This window comes from Salvelinus fontinalis, chromosome 39 (assembly GCF_029448725.1).
Source record: "Salvelinus fontinalis isolate EN_2023a chromosome 39, ASM2944872v1, whole genome shotgun sequence".
Lineage (NCBI taxonomy): Eukaryota > Metazoa > Chordata > Actinopteri > Salmoniformes > Salmonidae > Salvelinus > Salvelinus fontinalis.
Genome location: NC_074703.1, coordinates 14,762,475 through 14,786,029, shown reverse-complemented (window position 1 = coordinate 14,786,029; position 23,555 = coordinate 14,762,475). Strand labels below are relative to the sequence as shown.

Genomic DNA, 23,555 nt, shown 5'->3' with positions numbered 1-23,555 from the left:
TTGTCCCCATGTGCAGTTGCAAACCGTTGTCTGGCTTTTTTTATGGTGGTTTTGGAGCAGTGGCTTCTTCCTTGCTGAGCGGCCTTTCAGGTTATGTCGATATAGGACTCGTTTTACTGTGGATATAGATACTTTTGTACCGGTTTCCTCCAGCATCTTCACAGGGTCCTTTGCTGTTGTTCTGGGATTGATTTGCACTTTTCGCACCAAAGTACGTTCATCTCTAGGAGACAGAAAGCGTCTCCTTCCTGAGCGGTATGACGGCTGCGTGGTCCCATGGTGTTTATACTTGTGTACTATAGTTTGTACAGATGAACGTGATACCTTCAGGTGTTTGGAAATTGCTCCCAAGGATGAACCAGACTTGTAGAGATCTACAATTCTTTTCCTGAGGTCTTGGCTGATTTCTTTTGATTTTCCCATAATGTCAAGCAAAGAGGCACTCATTTTGAAGGTAGACCTTGAAATACATCCACAGGTACACCTCCAATTGACTCAAATGATGTCAATTAGCCTAGCAGATGCTTCTAAAGCCATGACATAATTTTCTGGAATTTTCCAAGCTGTTTAAAAGGCACAGTCAACTTAGTGTATGTAGACTTCTGACCCACTGGAATTGTGATACAGTGAATTATAAGTGAAATAATCTGTCTGTATACAATTGTTGGAAAAATTACTTGTGTCATGCACAAAGTAGATGTCCTAACCGACTTGCCAAAACTATAGTTTGTTAACAAGAAATTTGTGGAGTGGTTGAAAAACAAGTTTTAATGACTCTACCTAAGTGTATGTAAACTCCCGACTTCAACTGTACATTCACAAGTTCAACTGCAAACTTGTCACTTAGCGCCCTCTAGTGATTGTCCAGGCTACTGTCTCCAGTAAGTACAAAACAGCCACCGTATGACACAACTCCAGCCAAATAACATCTCAGTAGTACAAGTTCATCTGATAATAATATGTTTGTTAATACTGTTTAGCACTAAAATTGGTTGAGTAAATTATACCGCCTCATATAAAAGATTGGTATGTATTATCTACAGTACATCAATGGCATTGAGTACCATAGATACATCCATTATGTCTCCTGTTGATTGAATGGGGATGGCCCTTGAGATTCCTGACTATAAACACCCATCAATGGAATGACAGGGGCAGTTAAGATGGTGGGCTCTATAGAAATAGAATTATGGATTATGGGTACACCCAATATGGCCGCCAATCCACCCAACAGCCACCCATTGACTTGAATGGTGATACCGCTTATAGGAATTTGAATTATATTTCTATGATGGGCTCGTTTAACCCATAGTTAACTCCTTCTGGGCAAGACTCTGCAGGTCAATACAAATACATTCCCCACCCTGAGCATGGCAGAAACTAAATTAGCTCTTTACAGTTCCATGTGTGCCACACCTGTCAGGGACGAGCCACGTTTCAACCCTCAGAATTGGACCAAGACAAACAAATAAACATTCATGAGGTGTATGTTAATGTATAATTATTTTTTTTGCAATGTAGTACATTATCCTTTGGCTTGCATATGACTGTTTTAGTAACCCTCACAGTAGAAAGAGAAGAATTTAACTAACCAGCTACAAAAACTGCTTAGGTAGAATAACGACCAGAACTGCATCAAACATTTACACATTTTATTAGAATGATCAATCAAAACTGTATTAACATTATTCAAACATTTAGCTTTATCTGGGAATACGATATCAGTAATCATATTCCTCGTGAACCATATTAAATGTTTACATCAGACAGCTATAGTCAACAAAGAAAGTTACAGCCTGTGCACAACCTGTGAATACATTATGTAGGCTGATCAGATCTGCTTAGCTAACGTTATACTGTAGAAACCCCCAAACAAACAAACAAGCAGGCCGAAACCCAATACTCAGGAAATATGATAAAGCAGAAGCAGGTGGTTGTACCTAAAACGGTCCAAAGACAGCGAGACTAATCTGATAATGTTGGGGTTGTTGCTGTGTGACTAACGTAACTTCTTCGCCCCGCGGGTCGCCTTGGCCACCTTGGAGCCCCTCTGGTGGTCGCTGACGCGGTTCCGCAGCACGTTCACGTCGTACTTCTGCCTCTTCAGCTTCTCGGCCAGGTCAAACTTCTCAGCGTGCAGCTGGCGCAGCCACTGCCAGAGCTCGCGGGACTTCTCTGCCAACCTCTCTTGGTTGAGGTGGTCGATGTTGAGGGGCTTGCGGCGTTCCAACAGAGCCTTGGTCTTCTTCTCGCGCCCCGTCAGTTTCTTGCCCTTCTTCACGTCCCCCTTCTGTATGTAGCCGCCGAACGCCTTGTTGGAGAAGACGTTCTTCTTCCTGGCATCCTCCTCGGCGCGGAGCTTGGCCTCCTCTTCCCGGCGGGTCCGCTCCTCAGCAAGACGGGCCTGGCGCTCAATGTTCTGCTCGGCGCGCACACGCTGCTGTTCGGCACGGTCGGCACGGCGGCGCTCGATGCGGCTGCGGAGGGCCACTAACTCCTCCTCCTCTTTCTGGCGGCTGGAGAAGTGCATCTCGATCAGGCTCTGCAGGTCATTGAAGTCCTTCTCCAGCCTCTTGCGGTGGAGGTCATCAAAGTCTAACTTCTCGCCGTCTGGCAGCTTGGGTGGAGCGATGTTGGTAATGTACTTTGTCCGTGGCTTGGTCTCCCCCTCGCTCCCCTCAACGTGTTCCCTCTCCTCCTCATCTACCTCGTCCTCCTTATCTGCCTCATCCTCCTCCTGCTCTTCTTCAGCCTCCTCTTCCACCTCAGGTGCCTCCTCTACTTCTTCCTCCTCTTCCTCCTCCTCGTATTCCTCCACAATATCCACTGTGTCAGACATGATGTTAAAGCCTGCCTCTGAGACAGTCAAGAAGTCCAGCGGAGACACACACACAATACTCAGAGACCAACTTGTGTCAAACAATCAAAAGGGGAAGTGAAATTAACTTTCGGGCGCGGTTGCTTGGGCTCTTTTAAAGCTTTACCCTGATCATGTGTCCAAACCCCACTGTCTAGCAGAAATGTTCAGACAGATGGAATGGAGTCTATTTTCTCCTTCAACAAGTCTGCCCCCTCCCCTGAACCCTGACCCCAGACTCTGCCCATCATTCCTTTCTAAGGACAATCGGGGTGCCCTATTTCAGACGCACAACAGATGCACTCAGGTGCCACTCAAACCTGTGCTCTCCTTCAAGCCCACAATCGAATGCATGCATCACGGTCACAGCATGTTTGCTGTAAGTATCAAGTCAAGTTCTTACTCATATACTTTGGGGTTATTTATGCACTTGGTCATCAAGAAGGAGAAAAAGAGAGAAACAGTATATAGTAAGTACACCCATAAAATTAGTCATAGTGATCAAATAATCAAAGGGATGAAGTTTCCTAATTTCAGCTTAGAGTGAAGCGTAAATAGTTTAATAGTGGAATGGTCACTATATCAATAAATATATAATGAACAGTCTATTTGTCAATAAATATATAATGAATGGTCACTAAATCAATAAATATATAATGGTCAAAATATCTATAAATATATAATGAATGGCCACTATATCAATAAATATATAACGAATGTCACTATATCAATAAATACATAACAAATGGTCACTATATCCGTAAATACATAATGAATGGCCACTATATCAATAAATATATAATGAATGGTCACTATGTCAATAAATGTATAATGAATGGCCACTATATCAATAAATATATAATGAATGGTCACTATATCTATAAATATATAATGAATGGTCACTATATCAATAAATATATAATAAATGGTCACTATATCAATAAATACATAAAAAATGGTCACTATATCCGTAAATACATAATGAATGGCCACTATATCAATAAATATATAATGGTCACCATATCTATCAATACATAATGAATAATCACTATATCAATAAATACATAATGGTCACTATATCAATAAATATATAATGAATGGTCACTATATCCATAAATACATAATGAATGGCCACCATATCAAAAAATATATAATGGTCTCTATATATACATAATGAATGGTCACTATATCAATAACTATATAATGGTCACTATATCTATAAAAATACATAATGAATGGTCACTGTATGAATAATTATATAATGAATGGTCACTATATCAATAACTATATAATGAATGTCACTATATCAATAAATATATAACAAATGGTCACTATATCCGTAAATACATAATCAATGGCCACTATATCAATAAATATATAATGGTGACTATATCAATAAATATATAATGAATGGTCACTATATCTATAAATATACACTGCTCAAAAAAATAAAGGGAACACTTAAACAACACAATGTAACTCCAAGTCAATCACACTTCTGTGAAATCAAACTGTCCACTTAGGAAGCAACACTGATTGACAATAAATTTCACATGCTGTTGTGCAAATGGAATAGACAATAGGTGGAAATTATAGGCAATTAGCAAGACACCCCCCAAAACAGGAGTGATTCTGCAGGTGGTGACCACAGACCACTTCTCAGTTCCTATGCTTCCTGGCTGATGTTTTGGTCACTTTTGAATGCTGGCGGTGCTCTCACTCTAGTGGTAGCATGAGACGGAGTCTACAACCCACACAAGTGGCTCAGGTAGTGCAGTTCATCCAGGATGGCACATCAATGCGAACTGTGGCAAAAAGGTTTGCTGTGTCTGTCAGCGTAGTGTCCAGAGCATGCAGGCGCTACCAGGAGACAGGCCAGTACATCAGGAGACGTGGAGGAGGCCGTAGGAGGGCAACAACCCAGCAGCAGGACCGCTACCTCCGCCTTAGTGCAAGGAGGTGCACTGCCAGAGCCCTGCAAAATGACCTCCAGCAGGCAACAAATGTGCATGTGTCAGCATATGGTCTCACAAGGGGTCTGAGGATCTCATCTCGGTACCTAATGGCAGTCAGGCTACCTCTGGCGAGCACATGGAGGGCTGTGCTGCCCCACAAAGAAATGCCACCCCACACCATGACTGACCCATCGCCAAACCGGTCATGCTGGAGGATGTTGCAGGCAGCAGTACGTTCTCCACGGCGTCTCCAGACTCTGTCACGTCTGTCACATGTGCTCAGTGTGAACCTGCGTTCATCTGTGAAGAGCACAGGGCGCCAGTGGCGAATTTGCCAATCTTGGTGTTCTCTGGCAAATGCCAAACGTCCTGCACGGTGTTGGGCTGTAAGCACAACCCCCACCTGTGGACGTCGGGCCCTCATACCACCCTCATGGAGTCTGTTTCTGACCGTTTGAGCAGACACATGCACATTTGTGGCCTGCTGGAGGTCATTTTACAGGGCTCTGGCAGTGCACCTCCTTGCACTAAGGCGGAGGTAGCAGTCCTGCTGCTGGGTTGTTGCCCTCCTACGGCCTCCTCCACGTCTCCTGATGTACTGACCTGTCTCCTGATAGCTCCTGCATGCTCTGGACACTACGCTGACAGACACAGCAAACCTTTTTGCCACAGTTCGCATTGATGTTCCATCCTGGATGAACTGCACTACCTGAGCCACTTGTGTGGGTTGTAGACTCCGTCTCATGCTACCACTAGAGTGAGAGCACCGCCAGCATTCAAAAGTGACCAAAACATCAGCCAGGAAGCATAGGAACTGAGAAGTGGTCTGTGGTCACCACCTGCAGAATCACTCCTGTTTTGGGGGGTGTCTTGCTAATTGCCTATAATTTCCACCTTTTGTCTATTCCATTTGCACAACAGCATGTGAAATTTATAGTCAATCAATGTTGCTTCCTAAGTGGACAGTTTGATTTCACAGAAGTGTGATTGACTTGGAGTTACATTGTGTTGTTTAAGTGTTCCCTTTATTTTTTTGAGCAGTGTATAATGAATGGTCACTATATTAATAAATACATAATGAATGTCACTATATCAATAAATATATAATGAATGGTCACAATATCAATAAATACATAATGAATGTCACTATATAAATAACTATATAATGGTCAATATATGTATAAATATATAATGAATGGTCACTATATCTATAAATATATAACGAATGGTCACTAAATCTATAAATATATAATGAATGGTCACTATATCAATAACTATATAATGAATGGTCTCTTATATTCCACATACAGTGATATATCAAGCACATATATGGGTCATGCACCAAAGATAGACCGTTGAAAAGGCTTGTTGCCAGATAAAGTAGCACTTCATTATTAGAATGTGAACACCAGACAATGTAATTGGGGTCACCTCACTTATGCCATTACGTCATAACCACATCATCTTGACCGAAGTACATTCATCTAGAGTCTCGTTTTTTCCACTGTGACTTACAGAGCTTACCGGTGAGCACATCCAAGAGCAAAGCACATCATTACAATATATGAATTACACCTTTGCAAGACCACCAAAGCTGTGTATAATATGTTCATATACCCTGAAGATTTACATCCTTCCTACAACTATTTTAAATATGTTCACTTTGCTAATTGACACCTCAAATGTGTATCTCTGTCTTTGTACATCAATTTGCCCATAAATAACAAAGAAACTATAAAGAAATACTCGACCACTGTTCCATTTACATGTTGCACTGTGTGAAAAAAGAAATATCTTCCAGTTTGCCAGCCAAAGACTACCCTACCATAGTAAATACTTTGAGCGCAAGCTTTCAACTGATCATCCTTGAGTGCTGACAGAAAACACCTGTCAAGGAAAGATGGGCCCTAAAAATACAACTTCCAACAAGAACAATTCCTAACCACTGTCTCGTCTCCACTTCGGAATGTAATTAAAACATTCTTGCAATGGAAGACTCCAGCTTTCAGGGTCGAGTGGATTACAAAGTAATTGCTTTTTTAATGTTTACTTCTCGTGCACTGACGGCAACAATAGAATACATAGTGTTCAGCACTTAAATATCCAGCCCTTGAGTAAGGAGTGCAAAAGGACAAATGTGGTTTTAGTATGAGATAATTGACAGGGGGAGACAGGTGCTGTGCGTTGTCCATGGGTGTCCCCCATGAACCCTGAGCATTCCAATAAACCACTGTGCCGTGGAAGATTGCTCCTCTTAGTGAATATGTAGCCTTTTCCTCAGAAGGGGACAGCAAAATGGCAGAGTACAGGCCGTGGACTAAGGGCTAGGATTTGGGGACAGAGAACGGAAGGATTTCGAAAGTGTCCCTGCACTCCACAGCCTAAGACTCACTCCTGAAGATTGCCAGCCAGTACCCACAACTAAGAGTCACAGTATTATTAAGGCCAGTACGGAGCCTCATATTAAAATAGTAATAGCATCAGAACAAGCATCCTGTGCACCACAGATGTCAGTTTAAATGAGTTGAGAGAACATTTCAACCGTTTGTGGACTAAAGCCCTTCAATTTCTAGGGGAACGCCCCCAGTCCTCCATACCTAACTATTTGCCAATTGACAAATTTCAATGAACAAAAGAGGAACCCTCCATCCCAAAGAAAAAATGTACCAAACGTCAACCCTGCTGATTGGTCAATTATGAGTAGCAGGTGGTGGTCTGATTTAAAATGAAGCCTTTTGGTCACTGATGGCAAGGGACAACTGTGTCTATCAATAGGAGCAAGGAGAGGCACAATTGACCAGGACTAGGCTGTAAATAGCCATACTGCCTCCCCACTCTTCAGTATAAAGACTAGTGAAATGTGTCTTTTAATTTACAGTATTGTTAGTTATGTGTTACAGTATTGTTCCTATTAAAATTAGAAGCTTACCTGTCTTTAAAACAGATTATTACCATCTCTTTTGTATGGCATTCCAGAGTAGTACTTTGTCAGCCTCTAATTAAATTATATTATAAATAGATCCCATTTACGATTGTTGCATAGATCTGTCAGACCTAGTATACTATATTGTATATTATATACTACACCTCCAACAGGTCAACCCAAAAAATACTTTGCACTAGAAATGAAGGAAATGGTGCCCTCAAATGATCAAACCATGTTGCTATTTTATACCAAAGTAATTGCTAAATTCCAACACAGTATAACATAATAGGCCTACACAAATAGTGATATTTAAACTAGAATTTTTTTTATTCAAATGATTAATGCTGTATCCTCTTATGCCTAATACAATCTCAGATGTCAAGGTACAGTTTTACCATTGCAAACTCTAACAAAACTGTGTCTGAAATGTTTTACATAAACAGTCAAGACCATAACAAAAACGTATCAATTCCCATAGAAATCATCTTCACACTTGTGTATTGTAGTGTGCTGTGGACTTCTAAACAGTTTAGATGCTAGTTAGAACATGTAAACATAAAAAAGAGCACAAAAACAAAACATGGCCCTGTTTTTAACATCGAGAAACCCCTCATGTTACCCAATCTACACAATCCTTATCAAACCGCACCTTTCTGTTTCTCAACATCAATGGACTCACAAGCTGAAGAATCCTGCAGTTCTTTACGGCTTACCTTTACTGGATTTTGGATGGCCTCGCCACTACAAAAAAAACAGTGCCATGTCTCTGCAAAGAACACATAGTGCCTTCAGAAAGTATTCATACCCCTTGACTTATTCAAAATTATTTTGTGTTACAGCCTGATTTCAAAATTGATTAAATATATATATTTTTATCACCCATCTACACACAATACCCCATTATGACAGTGAAAACATATTTTTAGAAGTTTTTGCAAATGTATTAAAAATGAAATACAGAAATATCTAATTTATGTAAGTATTCACACCCCTGAGTCTTTCTGGGTTCATTTGCCCATAATTATTTTCAAAATTCTTCAAGATCTGTTGGCTGCTGTTGATGACTGCTAGACAACCATTTTCAGGTCTTGCCAGAGATTTTCAAGTTGATTTAAGTAAAAACTAACTCGGCTACTCGGGAACATTGACTGTCTTCTTGATAATCAACTCCAGTGTAGATTTGTGTTTTAGGTTATTGTTCTGCTGAAAGGTGAATTCATCTCCCAGTGTCTGGTGGAAAGCAGACTGAACCAGGTTTTCCTTTAGGATAGTGTCTGTGCTCAACTCTATTCTGTTTCTTTTTTATCCTGAAAAACTCCCCAGTCCTTAACAATTACAAGCATACCCATAACATGATGCAGCCACCACTATGCTTTAAAATATGGAGAGTGATACTCAGTAATGTGTTGTATTGGATTTGCCCAAAACACAACACTTTGTATTCAGGACAAAAATGTAATTCCATTGCACATTTTTTGCAGTACTACTTTAGTGCCTTGTTGCAAACAGGATGCATGTTTTGGAATATTTTATTATGTACAGGATTTCTTCTTTCACTCTGTCAATTAGGTTAGTATTGTGGAGGAACTACAATGTTGTTATCCATCCTCAACTTTCTCCTATCACAGCCATTAAACTCTGTAACTGTTTTAAAGTCACCATTGGCCTCATTGTGAAATCCAGGAGCGGTGTCCTTCCTCTACGGCAACTGAGTTAGGAAGCACGTCTGTACCTTTGTAGCGACTGGGTGTATTGATACACCATCCAAAGTGTAATTAATAACCAGCTCAAAGGGATATTCAATTTCTTATTTTTTTCTAATCTAAATTTAATCAATTTTGAATTCAGGCTGTAACAACAAAATGTGGAACAAGTCAAGAGGTGTGAATACTTTCTGAAGGCACTGTAAATATAATTTTAGACACAGCAGCAGAACATAATGATACTTGTCAATAAAGGTGTGTGTACACTGTTTTTCCTGAAGTTGTACAATGCTACCTCTCTCTCAGGGGTCCTCTGGAAAATAATGTCCAGAGAGATACAGTTCCAATGCAGAGGAGGATGGGGAGGAAAACCCACAAGGCTACTGGTGCAATGGAGTGCTAACCAACTGCAAATAGGAAAAACAGAACCTTTACTTTCCAACAATCTAACCTTTCTTAAATATTATAAGTAACAATACTGGAACATCATTTTGTGTTGAAAACAGAGCTGGAAATATACACTGAGTGTACAAAACATTAGGAACACCTGCTCTTTTCATGACAGACTAACCAGGTGAAAGCTATGATCCCTTATTGATGTCACTTCTTAAATCCACTTAAATCAGTGTATATGAAGGGGAGGAGACAGGTTAAAGATGGATTTTTAAGCCTTGAGATAATTGGGACATGGATTGTGTATGTGTGCCATTCAGAGGGTGAATCTGCAACAGGATACAGTAGTAGTAGGTGCCAGGCGCACCGGTTTGAGTGTGTCAAGATCTGCAACGCTGCTGGGTTTTTCATGCTCAACAGTGTCCCATGTGCGCTAAGAATGGTCCACCACCCAAAGAACATCCAGCCAACTTGACACAACTTTGGGAAGCATTGGAGTCAACATGGGCCAGCATCCGTGTGGAACGCTTTCGACACCTTGTAGAGTCCATGCCTTGACGAATTGAGTCGGTTCTGAGGGCAAAAGGGGGGCAACTCAATATTAGGGAGGTGTTCCTAATGTTTTGTACAGGCAGTGACGTTCAAGTTCTGCAGAATGTATGCTTCAAATAAATAAATTAAATGTCAAGACGGCTAAGTTACATACTTCATTACCTTTATGCACATACAGGAAACCAGATGCTGCTCAGTATGGGTTGGACACCTCACAGCTGTACAGACCACTGAAGTCAGAGCCCACTTTCACTAACTCCAACAAGCCCCCAGTCTCACTGAGATTTGATATATTCAGTCTAAGACACATAGCAAAACATAGATGTAGACACTGATCCTTAGAAAATGGGTTGGGGGAAATGAAATACTGTGAACAACTGACCTCTTCCATGTGAACTCTGTTGGAGGGGGGTTGGCATCTACTAAACACTGAAACGCTGGTGCCTGGGGTGCGCTCTCATGAAGGATGATTTTGACCGAATTTGGAAGGTCTGTAGAATAGGCAAAAAGTTGTTACTGTTGTGTCTATATGGAGTAGAAACACTGCGGCTGTTGTCATTCAGAATACTCACAGTGTACATCTAGCTCGTAGGGAACAGCCTTCTGCTGGCTCAGAGTGGTGTGGTTCAACAGGCACTGAACCTCATGTTGGTGCATGACTCTGGAGGGCTCTCCCTTCAGGTGGACCCTCACCGTGGCGGTGTCGTCTGGGTTCAGTGTAGTGTTGGTTGAGGTTGTCAGACTCAGTGGTTGTCTTGCACTGGCCGTGCTCCACTGTATCTCAGCGGGGGGCTTGGCGGTAGCCGCTGTGCATGTGGCCAAGATGCTCTCCTGCCCCTCAGCAACCACGGGAAGAGTCTCCACAGCAACTGAAATCACAGGAGGAACTATAAGGGAAAAAAACACAATAAACACATTGACTTAATATGAATGTATGTCTTTATATACTTTAAAACCTAACCCTTGGATAGCAGGTAAAGGAACACCCTTAACAAAATTGTATGAAACGATTAATTCCATTGGGGAAATACATCATAAATAACCTCTTACTTTGGACATTGAGGTGAAACTCTGCCTTGTATGGCCCACTGGGGAACACAGCGAAGATGCAGGTGTAGACGCCCTCATCAGTCAGGGACACATACCCCAGTCGGATAGAGCCCACCAGCGCAGTGGTGTTCCCAATGAAGCCCACCCTGTCCCCCCGCCCTTTGACATGTGATGGACCATAGCTAGAAGTGATGAGAAAGAAGTAGTTGGCAAGGTAACCCCTGGTACTCTTCTGCCATGAGATCTGGATGAGCTCGTCTGTCTCTATGAGCACACAGGTCAAGTCTGCGTGTTGTCCCCGAGTCACTGTTGGGCGGCCATTGTAAGATATGACTCTGATACCTAAAGGAATACTAGCAAGATGCATAAGATAGCAAATTCTCAGACTCTTCTTGATATTGTGGAGAACAAATGTTATGGGTTTGCTTTGCATCGCTCCTACACTCACCAACTCGTCTGAGTCAGCATGAGAAATATGTTTTATTCTTCATTGGTAGGCTATCTCGTGTATGACAACTTCAAGTGAACGTTCTAATCTGAGGGGGTGGGGGACAAAGTTTAGGCCTATGCATAAACAAAATTAGGATGAAACGAGCCTGAGACGTAGACCAAGCGGCAAGATTACAACACCAGTAACCTAAACATGGGCCCAGGAGCGGAATGGAACAAGAATCCACACCTACACATTCTTTTCCTTGAGGCCCCCATTATTAGCTAGATACCGAGAATGATAACGTGCAGACTAATGATTCAATGTTAAACTGATTACGGCAATAGGCTGAGTTTATCATTACTCTGATTATCTTGATTCAGCATTGGGTCATAATCGAAGTTAGCACACGCCTAGATTTCTGAGCAATCGTTCTAATTATTAGGACATGTAAACACCGTGAATCGGAGTTCTAGCAGTGTATTGGATCTGCACATGTTCTAGCACCAGCTAACCTCTTTTCAGTTCTCAGTTCAGTTCTGAAAAACTGAAAAGTATGCGTCTTAGAAATTGTTTTCACATTCAAACTTTATGTCCAAACTCAGAATGAAATAACCTTCCCAAAAAGAACATGGTCACTGTGATAGAATCTTAATTGCAGATGATTTTCAGCATTTATCAAAGTCCCATCAGGTAGCCTGATTTCAGATGTGTCCATGTAAACAGGATTATTATGGAAATCGTTCTTCTTGCAAAGCATGTAAACATTTTAATCGAACTAATATATTAATCTGCACACAAAAACAAGTTCGAACATGCCCAAAATTCCAAATGGCCAATCTCTCCATTATGTCTACTGGGAGAAGATTTAATAAAGTTCTGGAACTTCCGCTCACCATTGCTGTTAGCCTATATTTTGCTTTCGGTCAGAGCCGTGGCTATTGGTCTACTACAGGGTTCCCCAACTGGCGGTGGTTTTATTTGGCCCCAAAGGTTTTTTTTGTAAACAAGTTGCAAGTTTGAAATTATTAGGTTTTAGCAAAATATGATATCTGTTTGGGATGCTTGTGGTCAATTTGCAGTCTACAAATGATTTGTAATTATGTTCTGGACCATCCACTCAAGAAAAAATTGTCTGTGAATGAATCTACACTGAACAAAAATACAAAAGCAATATGCTACAATTTTAATTTTTTTAAAGAGTAACAGTTCATATAAGGAAATCAGTCATTTGAAATAAATTCATTAGGCACTAATCTATGGATTTCACATGACTGGGAATACAGATATGCATCTGTTGGTCACAGATACCTTAAAAAAAAGTAGGGTGTGGATCAGAAAACCAGTCAGTATTTGGTGACCACCGTTTGCATCATGCAGCGTTTGCCCACTGATGTCGGTTATGACCCCGAACTGCAGTCAGCTCAAGACCCTGGTGTGAATTCCTGCAGTCGTGCCAATTGCACGTTCCCTCAAAACTTGAGACATCTTTGGCATAGTGTTGTGTGACAGAACTGCGCATTTTAGAGTGGCCTTTTATTGTCCCCAGCACAAGGCGTACCTGTGTAATGATCATGCTGTTTAATCAGCTTCTTGATATGCCACACCTGTCAGGTGGATGGATTATTTTGGAAAGGGAGAAATGCTCACTAACAAGGATGTAAACAAATTTGTCAACAACATGAGAAAAATCTGCTTTTTGTGCGTATGAACAATTTATGGGATATTTTATTTCAACTCATGAAACATGGGACTAACACTTTACATGTTGCATTTATATTTTTGTTCAGTATAGTTGATGATCCCTGTGCTAAAGTGTAATTCCGATCCTGGCTGATATCTAGATTTGTATTTGATTGATAAAATATTTAAAAACTCTTCCTAAATAAATTAACAGAAATTATTAAATTAATTTCCATGACTTCTATCATTTTGCAAAACTTTTCCAGGCCTGGAAAAAAACATTTCAAAATGCCATTACTTTTCCCGGAATTTCATGACTGTACGAACCCTGATACATAATTTGTTGTATTACTTGTGAGGCACAGTTGAATGAGCATAATATATACAGTACCAGTCAAAAGTTTGGACACACCTACTCATTCAAGGGTTTTCCTTTATTTTTTCTATTTTATACATTGTAGAATAATAGTGAAGACATCAAAACTATGAAATAACACATATGGAATCATGTAGTAACCAAAAAAGTGTTAAACAAATCAAAACATATTTTATATTTGAGATTCTTCAAAGTACCAAGCCTTTGCCTTGATGATAGCTTTGCACACGTTTGGCATTCTCTCAACCAGCTTAATGAGGTCGTCACCTGGAATGCATTTAAATTAACAGGTGTGCCTTGTTAAAAGATACATTTGTGTTATTTCTTTCCTTCTTAATGCGTGTGAGCCAATCAGTTGTGCTGTGACAAGTTAGGAGTGGTAAACAGAAGAGAAACAGAGGATACGTTCATTAGAGTTAACTGCACCTCAGGTTGCAGCCCAAATAAATTCTTCACAGATTAACAGACACATCTCAACATCAACTGTTCAGAGGAGACTGCATGAATCAGGCCTTCATGGTCGAATTGCTGCAAAGAAACCACTACCAAAGTACACCAATAAGAAAAAGAGACTTGCTTGGGCCAAGAAACACGAGTAATGGACATTAGACCAGTGGAAATCTGTCCTTTGGTCTGACGAGTCCAAATTTGAGATTTTTGGTTCCAACCACTGTGTCTTTGTGAGACGCAGAGTAGGTGAACGGATAATCTCTGTATGTGTGGTTCCCACCGTGAAGCATGGAGGAGATGGTGTGGGGGGGGTGCTTTGCTGCTGACACTGTCAGTGATTTATTTAGAATTCAAGGCACACAGCATTCTGCAGCGATATGCCATCCAATCTGGTATGCGCTTAGTGGGACTATCATTTGTTTTTCAACAGGACAATGACCCAAGACACCTCCAGGCTGTGTAAGGGCTATTTGACCAAGAAGGAGAGTGATGGAGTGATGCATCAGATGACCTGGCCTCCACAATCACCTGACCTCAACCCAATTGAGATGCTTTGGGATGAGTTGGACCGCAGAGTGAAGGAAAAGCAGCCAACAAGTTCTCAGCATATGTGGGAACTCCTTCAAAACTGTTGAAAAAGCATTCCAGGTGAAGCTGGTTGAGATAATGCCAAGAGTGTGCAAAGCTGTCATCAAGGCAAAGGGTGGCTACTTTGAAGAATATCAAGTATTTTTGATTTGTTTAAACACTTTTTTGGTTACTACATGATTCCATATGTGTTATTTCATAGTTTTGATGTCTTCACTATTATTCTACAATGTAGAAAATAGTACAAATAAAGAAAAACCCTTGAATGAGTAAGTGTGTTCAAACTTTTGACTGGTACTCTATATTTTTTTTACTGGACTGGTGGCCTGCATCTGATGGTCTGTCTGAGGGGAGAGGGCAGGGTGAGGCTTCCTCTCACCCAACTCACAGTCCCTCCTCTCTCCCTCTGCTGAGAAAAAGGGACAGTCTTCCAGCTAATGGCACAACTCAAGTTGTACTGCATTATTTTTGCCTCATGCACCAATTAATGCTGTTAATCCTTTGACCAGAGAAAGTTAAATAGTCCTCGATATTAAAAAAGACAAGCCGCTAATAATAACAATAGAAGCTTATCGAAACACTTTGCTATACTCATTCATTGTAGCTGAAGTGCTGGTTGTAAGCGAGAGGAAGTAGGGAGAACGCACATTTTATGGCTCATAAGTGTTGAACAAAGTGTTGACAGATTGGAATAACAACTTAAACATGAATTTACTCACAAACAGCAGCTCTTTGCTGTATTCTTTGAGTCTCTCTCTAGTCAGTTTTTAAAATGTCAAGTATCAATTTTGCTATGTGTTCGAGGCTTCTTTTTACAGTCTATGGCTCGAGGAAACTGAGGAGAAACGGTGATCTGATCTATCTGATTGGCCAGCGTTAGACCTATAGGTGCTCTTGATTTGAGCTCTGGGCTGCCAGGTAGGCGGAGTACTACCTTCAGACACATGAAATGGTTCAAAATGCGAAAATGTTTGCATTCCCGGCGATAGGGCCACATAATCAAGTGCCCCTACCGCCAACATCACCGGGGGAAAAAATAAGGGGAAAAAACTGAACGCAAGGCTTTATCACAGAGTTTCTAAACCGAGGCGGAACATCTAGACTTCTGGGAACGCTTACCAAGCAGACCAGGGTTTGGGAAGTTAAACATTCTCCCTTAGTTTATTATTATTTTTAAAATCCAAAGACAACCTATATTCGAGCCAGTGTCTTAAGTAGTTGAACATGTTATTACTCCAACCCCATGAAAGTTGACACATTTTCGTCAACAACTTTATATTGAAGGAGTGCCTTTGATTTGACGGCAGTTCGGCACGAGACAAACCTGATGATGTGTTTCTGCGTATTAGCTTAGCTAGCCAACATTGCATGATCGTGGATTTCAGGTGGCGGTGGGTATTTCTATTGGGGAAGCAGTTTGCCTATCTTCGTACTGTTCTGCCTTTTGGCTTTATCATTGTTGTTTTCCCCCAGAAATGTTTGGTGATCAACTACGAATATGGATGCCCATTCCCGACAAAAAAAATGTTCTATGTCGATTGTCTAAAAAAGGTCTGATACCAAGTTGAAATTAATTTTGAAATACGTAAATCAAAATGTAAATATCTAGTTGACGCTTTTGTGTCAATGTTTTTTTATTGAAACAATTAAGAGGTTTATGCCAGTTCGCCAAATATTTGCTGGCGGCCAAACTGCTGATCTCTGCAACTTGGTCATCTAGAAATCCCCGATCAGCTTGTAGGCGATTTAATGGCAATGTTAGCTAGTTAACCTAATGCTACAAATTCATTTGAATCATGTATTTATTCATGCCTGTTTGGATCAGTTGCAAAAAACATTGGCAACTTTGTATTTGTAGTCAACTTTGTTTGGAAGTTACCCGCGGTCATTGAAAAATCATGTCATATTTTTAGGCCTAAAGAAGGCACTTAACGTTACCTTTTCTACAAGTGGTCTGTGCCAGGCGTTAGATTAAGAGCTTTTAAGTGCAATGGTTTTGGGAAACAGCTCGGAGATTTAACGATGCTACTACAAAGGCTCTAATGATAACTTGATTATTTTGGGAAACCCTTTCTGCGTTCTAAACATGTAAGACACACATCCTCCCCTCAGCCCTCAAATTAATTTGAGTTGACCGCCCTTGTCCGGAAATGTGCCACTCGTTCGTCCCGCGGTTGTTTTCAGTGATCATGGAACTGTTGTCTGTGTGCTTTATATGCGCTACAGTCATTTGACTGCATTTCATATCTTGGCTAGAAGACAACGCATGCTAGCCATCCGACAATATCAGGTAAATCGAAAATTACTATGTGTATATATGTGTGATGTCAGGGAAAGTTGTATGCGCTAGATAGTTTCCAAAAGCTAACCAAACAAAAACATAATTACTTTTACGATACGTGTTTGTGCCATCGGGTGCATTAGTAGCAAAATGTCTAACTTATTTACATTTGCTTTACTTACACCTGTATGTTGACTTCTCCATATTGATGTTGGTTTTAAGTTTTGGCTGACTTTGTACATCCGATAAAATCATCGCGAATTGAATTATGGGGCGTTTCGGCGTCCAGAGGGAACGGAGTTGTATGAGGGCTTACGTTGCCTACTTCCCTTGCTTGGCTAATTGTTTGGACGGCAGAGATGGTCTCGGGGTTTCCCCCAAGGGCAAACCGCGAGGGTAAATGGAGGAGGGTGTGTCTGTGAATGTGTTTGAAATGCAGCGCCTCTGTGGTGCGGGAAGTGGGAAACGAAAGAGTTAATCTACAATTTTTTTCATCCTCTGTGAAAAACGTGTTCGTACAGTGACCTCTTCTGGACATAAATATTTTTCAGTCAGACCGTATTTATGTATTTTTTTCTGACAGACAATGTTTAATTAATTCAGCCATAATTAATTCAGACAATGTAAATTATTTGGTCCGTGAATTTTTTTATTTCGCAAAAATGTAAATTCATGGGCAAAGTTGACATTATGACTGAATTAATTTAACATGTCAAATACAAATATTTTACTTAATTTTCCAAAATACGTGATACATTTTGTTGCTACAAAATAAAAATTAATTGTAGAGAAGTTTCAGACCAGATTATCGTCTCTTTCTCTCTGCCTGCAATTGTCGTAAATGCATTGCAGAGCCATAAACTGTCGTGCTACTGCCCCTGCTTTTCGAAGTGTGAAACCCCCTTTCGGTCTTTTCGTACGGCACTAAAGCTGAAGACGGTATGTTACCGCTTGAGCTCAGTTACAAATGCAAAAATGTGATCTATTAATTATTTTTGAAGGTAATCATTGTGATTTAATTGTTTCAGAAACATGCCGGCCAAAGGTCCTCTTCAATCTGTCCAGGTTTTCGGACGCAAAGTGAGTAAACTATCTGAATTTATTCCACGTGTGTTGTTGAGCCAACAAACTCGTTAGCTAGCTAGTTCAGCCATGTTAGCCAAACAGGCCAGAAATGTGTATTTGCCGCCCCCCCCCCATTATACATTTACATTTGGAAATACAAGTGACCGTCAATTTGACAACTTTATTGTCAAACGTCTAAATGTGTCTTGATTGCAGCCAGTGGCATAACATTATTGATATGAATAGCTACAAATGTTGCGGCCTGCTAGTTACGTTGATCAGCTAGCTAATTTTATGCCGGAAAGCATGTTGTCCAGCTAAATCAACGCCAATTGTTTGCTGTAGTGAGGTAACTAACGTTTGTTTGCTGATTTATTATGCCACAATAATGCATTAGTTAACGAGTCGTTTTTATTTTTATGCCATCGTCTTTAACTAATTGTACTGTAGCTAGCGAGTTGCCATGACTTGGTCCACTCATCCCTCATGATGTACCTCAGTGTTTGGTTAATACATTGGCTGGCTAATTAGTGTTGCTTATAATAGTACTATTGATCAGTAATCACCCGAATGGCTTTTTGGGGGGTGTTAAACATTTATTTGTAATGTTAACGTTAAGGACTATCTCTGTTTAGCCACCCCTGCTTCATAGAAAAGTGCACATGTAATTAGCGAAAACCTAGCACATGGTTATGAACATTACTGTATATTTTGGGGCGGCGGATTGCCTAGTGGTTAGTGTTGGGCCATTAACTGAAAGGTTGCTGGATCGAATCCCTGAGCTGACAAGGTAAGAATCTGTCACTGTCCATAACAAGGCAGTTAACCCACGGTTCCCGGGTAGGCCGTCATTGTAAATAAGAATTTGTTCATAACTGACTTGCCTAGTTAAATAAAGGTCACATCTCTTTGCAGAAAACAGCCACCGCTGTTGCTCACTGCAAGAGGGGGAATGGCCTCATCAAGGTGAATGGCAGACCCCTCGAGATGATTGAGCCAGCCACTCTCCAGTACAAGGTGAGTCCTTAAAGGCAGATTGAAATTGACTGTTGTCCAAAAGAAGGGATTTTTTGTTGTTGCTGCTTTGGGAACAGGAGAGGGTCCCCCCCCCCCCCCCCCCCCCGTTTACATTTGCTCTTCTGCTCATATCTTCTTTATGAATAATGGCTTGACTTTTGATATTACCATAAAGTGTTGTATGGTGTGGCTATTATTAAGCTTTAGCTAATGCAGGCCTATGATATGAAGGTGGCGCGCCAACTGACTGACAGGTGAACTTGAGGTGAGGAACACTCAGGCCTACCAGAGTTTTACCCCATAATCTAATTCTTTATAAAAGAATATATATTCTGTTTGAAAATTAACGAATAACCCCCCTTTCAGTCTATCTGTAGATGCAGTAGCCTTCTGCCATAAAGAAATGCATGTTAGTCCTAAACTTCTTTTAGGAATAACACCAATGTGGTATATAAATGACGCCTATGCGTGCAATGCCCTGATACATTTAGTGCTCAAATCTGACAGCTGAACTGTGAAAGTAGCCTTAAAACCAATACAAAAAAGTGTATAAAGTTTGGCATATGCTACACATCGCAACACAGGGAATGCCGTTTTCTCATTTGGCCAATATCCCTTGTTTATTGAAGGCGCTGGCTGTGCCAGGTCGGATCTGAATGCATTTGGATGTCCGGTACATTTTAACATTTTCCCTGGTATGTTTTCCGGCTACATATTGACATAAAGGAAACTACAATGGCATTGTTTTTATGACGATTTTAGAATTTTCACGTAAGTCTGTACCGTATTGGATGGAAACCTGCACATGGTTCACCAGCAGCCCCAAACGTCTAAAGAATAAGCTACCAGTCTAACAAGCTTGTAAGAATTGTACTTAAACTCCCCCCTCATCTAGATGTTTAGCATTTTGTCATCTCTATCTGTAATTTAAATTACTCGTCTTTATTGTGCACTCCCGGTCACTTATCTTTTTTTTCCTGTATCTTTTTTTTTACTGACATAATCCAAACTGCAGCGGCCAATTGAATTGAAAGGGATATCTGTTACAAAACAAGTTTAATGCAATTCAATTTGTCATGCCTTCTATACTGGCTAAGCCTACAAGGTAGGGAGGCATGTATTTTCTATTTGTCGAGATTGGCAGTCTTTATTGAGGTGTTGAAAGTTAACCATGATATTGAAGTACCCAAAGTCGGTATGCTTTGTATATTGGTTGTGTGATACATTGGCACAGAAACCTGTTGGTAGAAAATTTGTAGCATATACCGGTGCCTTCGGAAAGTATTCAACCCTCTTTGTTACATTACAGCCATATTCTAAAGTTGATTAAATTGTTTATTCCCCTCATCGATCTACACACTACCCCATAATGACAAAGCAAAAACTTTTTTTAGACATGTTTGCTAATTTATCAAATAAAACCCGGATATATGAGACCCGTTACTCAGTAATTTGATGAAGCACCTTTGGCAGCGATTACAGTATTGCGTCTTGGGTATGATGCTACAAGCTTGGAACACCTGTATTTGGGGAGTTTCTCCTGATCCTCTCAAACTCTGTCTGGTTAGATGGGGAGCGTTGCTGCACTGCTATTTTAAGGTCTCTCCAGAGATGTTAGATCAGGTTCCAGTCCGGGCTCTATCTGGGCCGCTCAAGGACATTCAGAAACTTGTGCCGAAGCCACTCCTGTGTGGTCTTGACTGTGTGCGTAGGCTCATTGTCCTGTTGGAAGGTGAACCTTGGCCCCAGTCTGAGGTCCTGAGCCATCTACAGCAGGTTTTCATCAAGGATCTCTGTACTTTGCTCGGTTCATCTTTGCCTTGATCCTGACTAGTCTCCCAGTCCCTGCCGCTGAAAAACATCCCCGCAGCATGATGCTGCCACAACCATGCTTTGCCATAGGGATGGCGCCAGGTTTCCTCCAGAGGTGACGCTTGGCATTCAGGCCAAAGAGTTCAATCTTGGTTTCAGACCAGATAATCTTTCTCATGGTCTGAGTCTTTAGGTGCCTTTTAGCAAACTCCAAGTGGGCTGTCATGAGCCTTTTACTGAGGAGTGGCTTCCGTCTGGCCACTTACTATAAGTCCTGATTGGTGGAGCGCTGCAGAGATGGTTGTCCTTCTGGAAGGTTCTCCCATCTCCACAGAGGAACTCTAGATCTCGGTCAGTGACTTGGGTTCTTGATCACCTCCTTGACCATGGCCCTTCTCCACCAATTACTCAGTTTAGCCAGGCGGCCAGCTCTAGGAACAGTCTTGGTGGTTCCAAACGTCTTCCATTTTAAGAATGATGGAAGCCACTGTGTTCTTTGCGATCTTCAATGCTGCAGAAATTTGCTTTGTCATTATGGGATAGTGTGTAGATTGCTGAGAATTGTATTTAATCCATTTTAGAATATGGCTGTAATGTAACAAAATGTGGAAAAGGTAAATTTGTCTGAATACTTTCCAAAGGCACTGTATTTTAAATACTTATAAATAAGGCTTCAAAATGTTGAATGTGTTTACCCCTAGCTGATTGTTTGCAGCTGGCTCTGATCTTAGTGTAATGTGACAGGCAGGGAGAGAAGAGCTTGTCTGGTAGTCGGCGAACCCCCAACCTTCTGGCTCATAGACCTGAAGCATCGACTGTGCCACAAATGCATGGTGAAGTGGCAGTCAATATCCACGTTTAGGAACACAGGGTTGCCATTTGTCGTAAACATTATTTTGAGTTAATTCTGGGGGGGGGGGGGGGGGGGGGGGTCCGTTTTTTACTGTACAAGTGGAGGGTTGTGTGAGGGGGGAAAACATTTTGTTGGTGAGGGGGTGCATTTTGACACCTTGAGTTGGACCAGTCCCCTTCTAGTGAATTTGTCCCTTAGTTGCTAACTATTTCATGTATGTGTAATGTGGCTTCTTATAGAGCTGCTGTTGGTTTACTAAGCCCAAATTCAACATGGGTCTTCATTCAGCTAAATGTCTGGTTGTTTACTTGCTGCATGTGTCTGCAGGATATATAGACCTTGACTAAGTTTCTCTCTGTTGTAGCTGCTGGAGCCAGTGCTGCTGCTGGGCAAGGAGCGTTTTGCTGGAGTTGACATCCGAGTCCGAGTGAAGGGTGGTGGACATGTCGCCCAGATCTACGGTGACTTGTTTTTACAACTGGAAGCTGCTCTACTTCTGTTTAGACAGATCTCAGTAGAAACTCATGTCTTGATTTGAAATGACTGTACTTGACAGAATATGTCTGTTTGTCTTACGCTGTGCCGTCTTCTCCTTGCAGCTATTCGTCAGTCCATCTCCAAAGCACTGGTCGCATACTACCAGAAATGTAAGAGAATAATTTAACTGTAAACACAAAATAATCCATAATCTTGTTTTCAATGGAATATTGCCTCTGCTGATAAAATATTTGAGTGTTACTTTGGACTAACTTTTGCAGGAAGCAATGTTGGATTTTCTCCCTTTTGGATGATGGCAGGTGCATGATTTCTGCATTTCCATTTGGTCAAGAAAAATGGTTCACTAACTAATCCGACATGTTAATTTCCCGCCAGATGTGGATGAGGCCTCCAAGAAGGAGATCAAGGACATCCTGATCCAGTACGACAGGACCCTGCTGGTTGCCGACCCTCGTCGCTGCGAGTCCAAGAAGTTTGGTGGACCAGGAGCCCGTGCCCGCTACCAGAAATCTTACCGTTAACCTCTGTACATTTTCATGTAATAAATTTGAGGGAGAAAATATTTCTGGCCTATTTCTTTAAACTTGCTTGATGTAATAGTTTCATTAATGACCATCAAGCACTACTTGGAAAGTGTTTTAAAGGTAGACTGCGATAGGATGTAGATGCAGAAAGTAAACGGCATATGGGGTACATTTCCACAACCAAGAGCGTTGAAGCATGAGGCTCAACTTCTCAGCTGTTTTGGTCCCGTGGCTGCCACGCTGTGAATGGCGTGAAGTGAACCTGTGCAGATGGTGACCTATGAGGGCGATCTTGCATCTCGCTCCTCAATATCTGCGGTGCTGCTCGTGGCAGTGCCATTTTGTCTACCTTTTTAGTAGTTAAACACTATCCTCTGGGTTTCACCCAAATACATTCGACTAATTGCTAGACTAGACCTGGGATGTTGAAATGGCTGAAGTGAATAAGCATTATAGCAGGTGTATGTTATGCTTGCTTCAGATTTTCTCCTTAACATCTTTGCAGAGCACCATTACATTTCACATTATTTGGCTTAACAGCC

At 41.2% G+C, this 23,555-nt stretch overlaps 3 protein-coding genes across 3 annotated transcripts; 1 reads left to right on the top strand and 2 right to left on the bottom strand.

The window, feature by feature from the left end:
* Positions 1-1,638: 1,638 nt before the first annotated feature.
* Positions 1,639-2,968, bottom strand: tnnt2c (troponin T2c, cardiac). The gene has a single exon (XM_055905671.1). It carries the CDS (start codon positions 2,837-2,839, stop codon positions 2,000-2,002), a length of 840 nt encoding a protein of 279 aa, XP_055761646.1. The 5' UTR covers positions 2,840-2,968; the 3' UTR covers positions 1,639-1,999.
* A 5,073-nt stretch (positions 2,969-8,041) lies between these two features.
* Positions 8,042-17,708, bottom strand: LOC129838527 (nectin-3-like). The gene is made up of 5 exons (XM_055905565.1): positions 17,427-17,708; positions 10,959-11,255; positions 10,769-10,877; positions 10,549-10,685; positions 8,042-9,848 (listed from the first exon to the last, which is right to left on the bottom strand). Exons 1-4 carry the CDS (start codon positions 17,497-17,499, stop codon positions 10,580-10,582), a joined length of 585 nt encoding a protein of 194 aa, XP_055761540.1. The 5' UTR covers positions 17,500-17,708; the 3' UTR covers positions 8,042-9,848; positions 10,549-10,579.
* Positions 17,709-18,127: 419 nt separating this feature from the next.
* LOC129838526 (40S ribosomal protein S16) lies at positions 18,128-23,051 on the top strand. Its single transcript, XM_055905563.1, has 6 exons — positions 18,128-18,183; positions 18,273-18,324; positions 19,225-19,326; positions 22,356-22,452; positions 22,591-22,638; positions 22,865-23,051. The coding sequence occupies exons 2-6, from the start codon at positions 18,277-18,279 to the stop codon at positions 23,008-23,010; spliced, it is 441 nt and encodes a 146-aa protein (XP_055761538.1). The 5' UTR covers positions 18,128-18,183; positions 18,273-18,276; the 3' UTR covers positions 23,011-23,051.
* The last annotated feature ends 504 nt before the right edge of the window (positions 23,052-23,555 follow it).

Coding starts and splice junctions, on each gene's coding strand:
- tnnt2c (XM_055905671.1), bottom strand. CDS start 2,839: ATGTCTGACACAGTGGATATTGTGGAGGAATACGAGGAGGAGGAAGAG.
- LOC129838527 (XM_055905565.1), bottom strand. CDS start 17,499: ATGATTTTATCGGATGTACAAAGTCAGCCAAAACTTAAAACCAACATC. Junction 11,256..17,426: donor GGAGAAGTCAACATACAGGT/GTAAGTAAAGCA, acceptor CTGTGATTTCAG/TTGCTGTGGAGACTCTTCCC. Junction 10,686..10,768: donor ACAGAGTTCACATGGAAGAG/GTCAGTTGTTCA, acceptor TATGTGTCTTAG/ACTGAATATATCAAATCTCA.
- LOC129838526 (XM_055905563.1), top strand. CDS start 18,277: ATGCCGGCCAAAGGTCCTCTTCAATCTGTCCAGGTTTTCGGACGCAAA. Junction 18,325..19,224: donor TCCAGGTTTTCGGACGCAAA/GTGAGTAAACTA, acceptor ATCTCTTTGCAG/AAAACAGCCACCGCTGTTGC. Junction 19,327..22,355: donor CAGCCACTCTCCAGTACAAG/GTGAGTCCTTAA, acceptor TCTCTGTTGTAG/CTGCTGGAGCCAGTGCTGCT.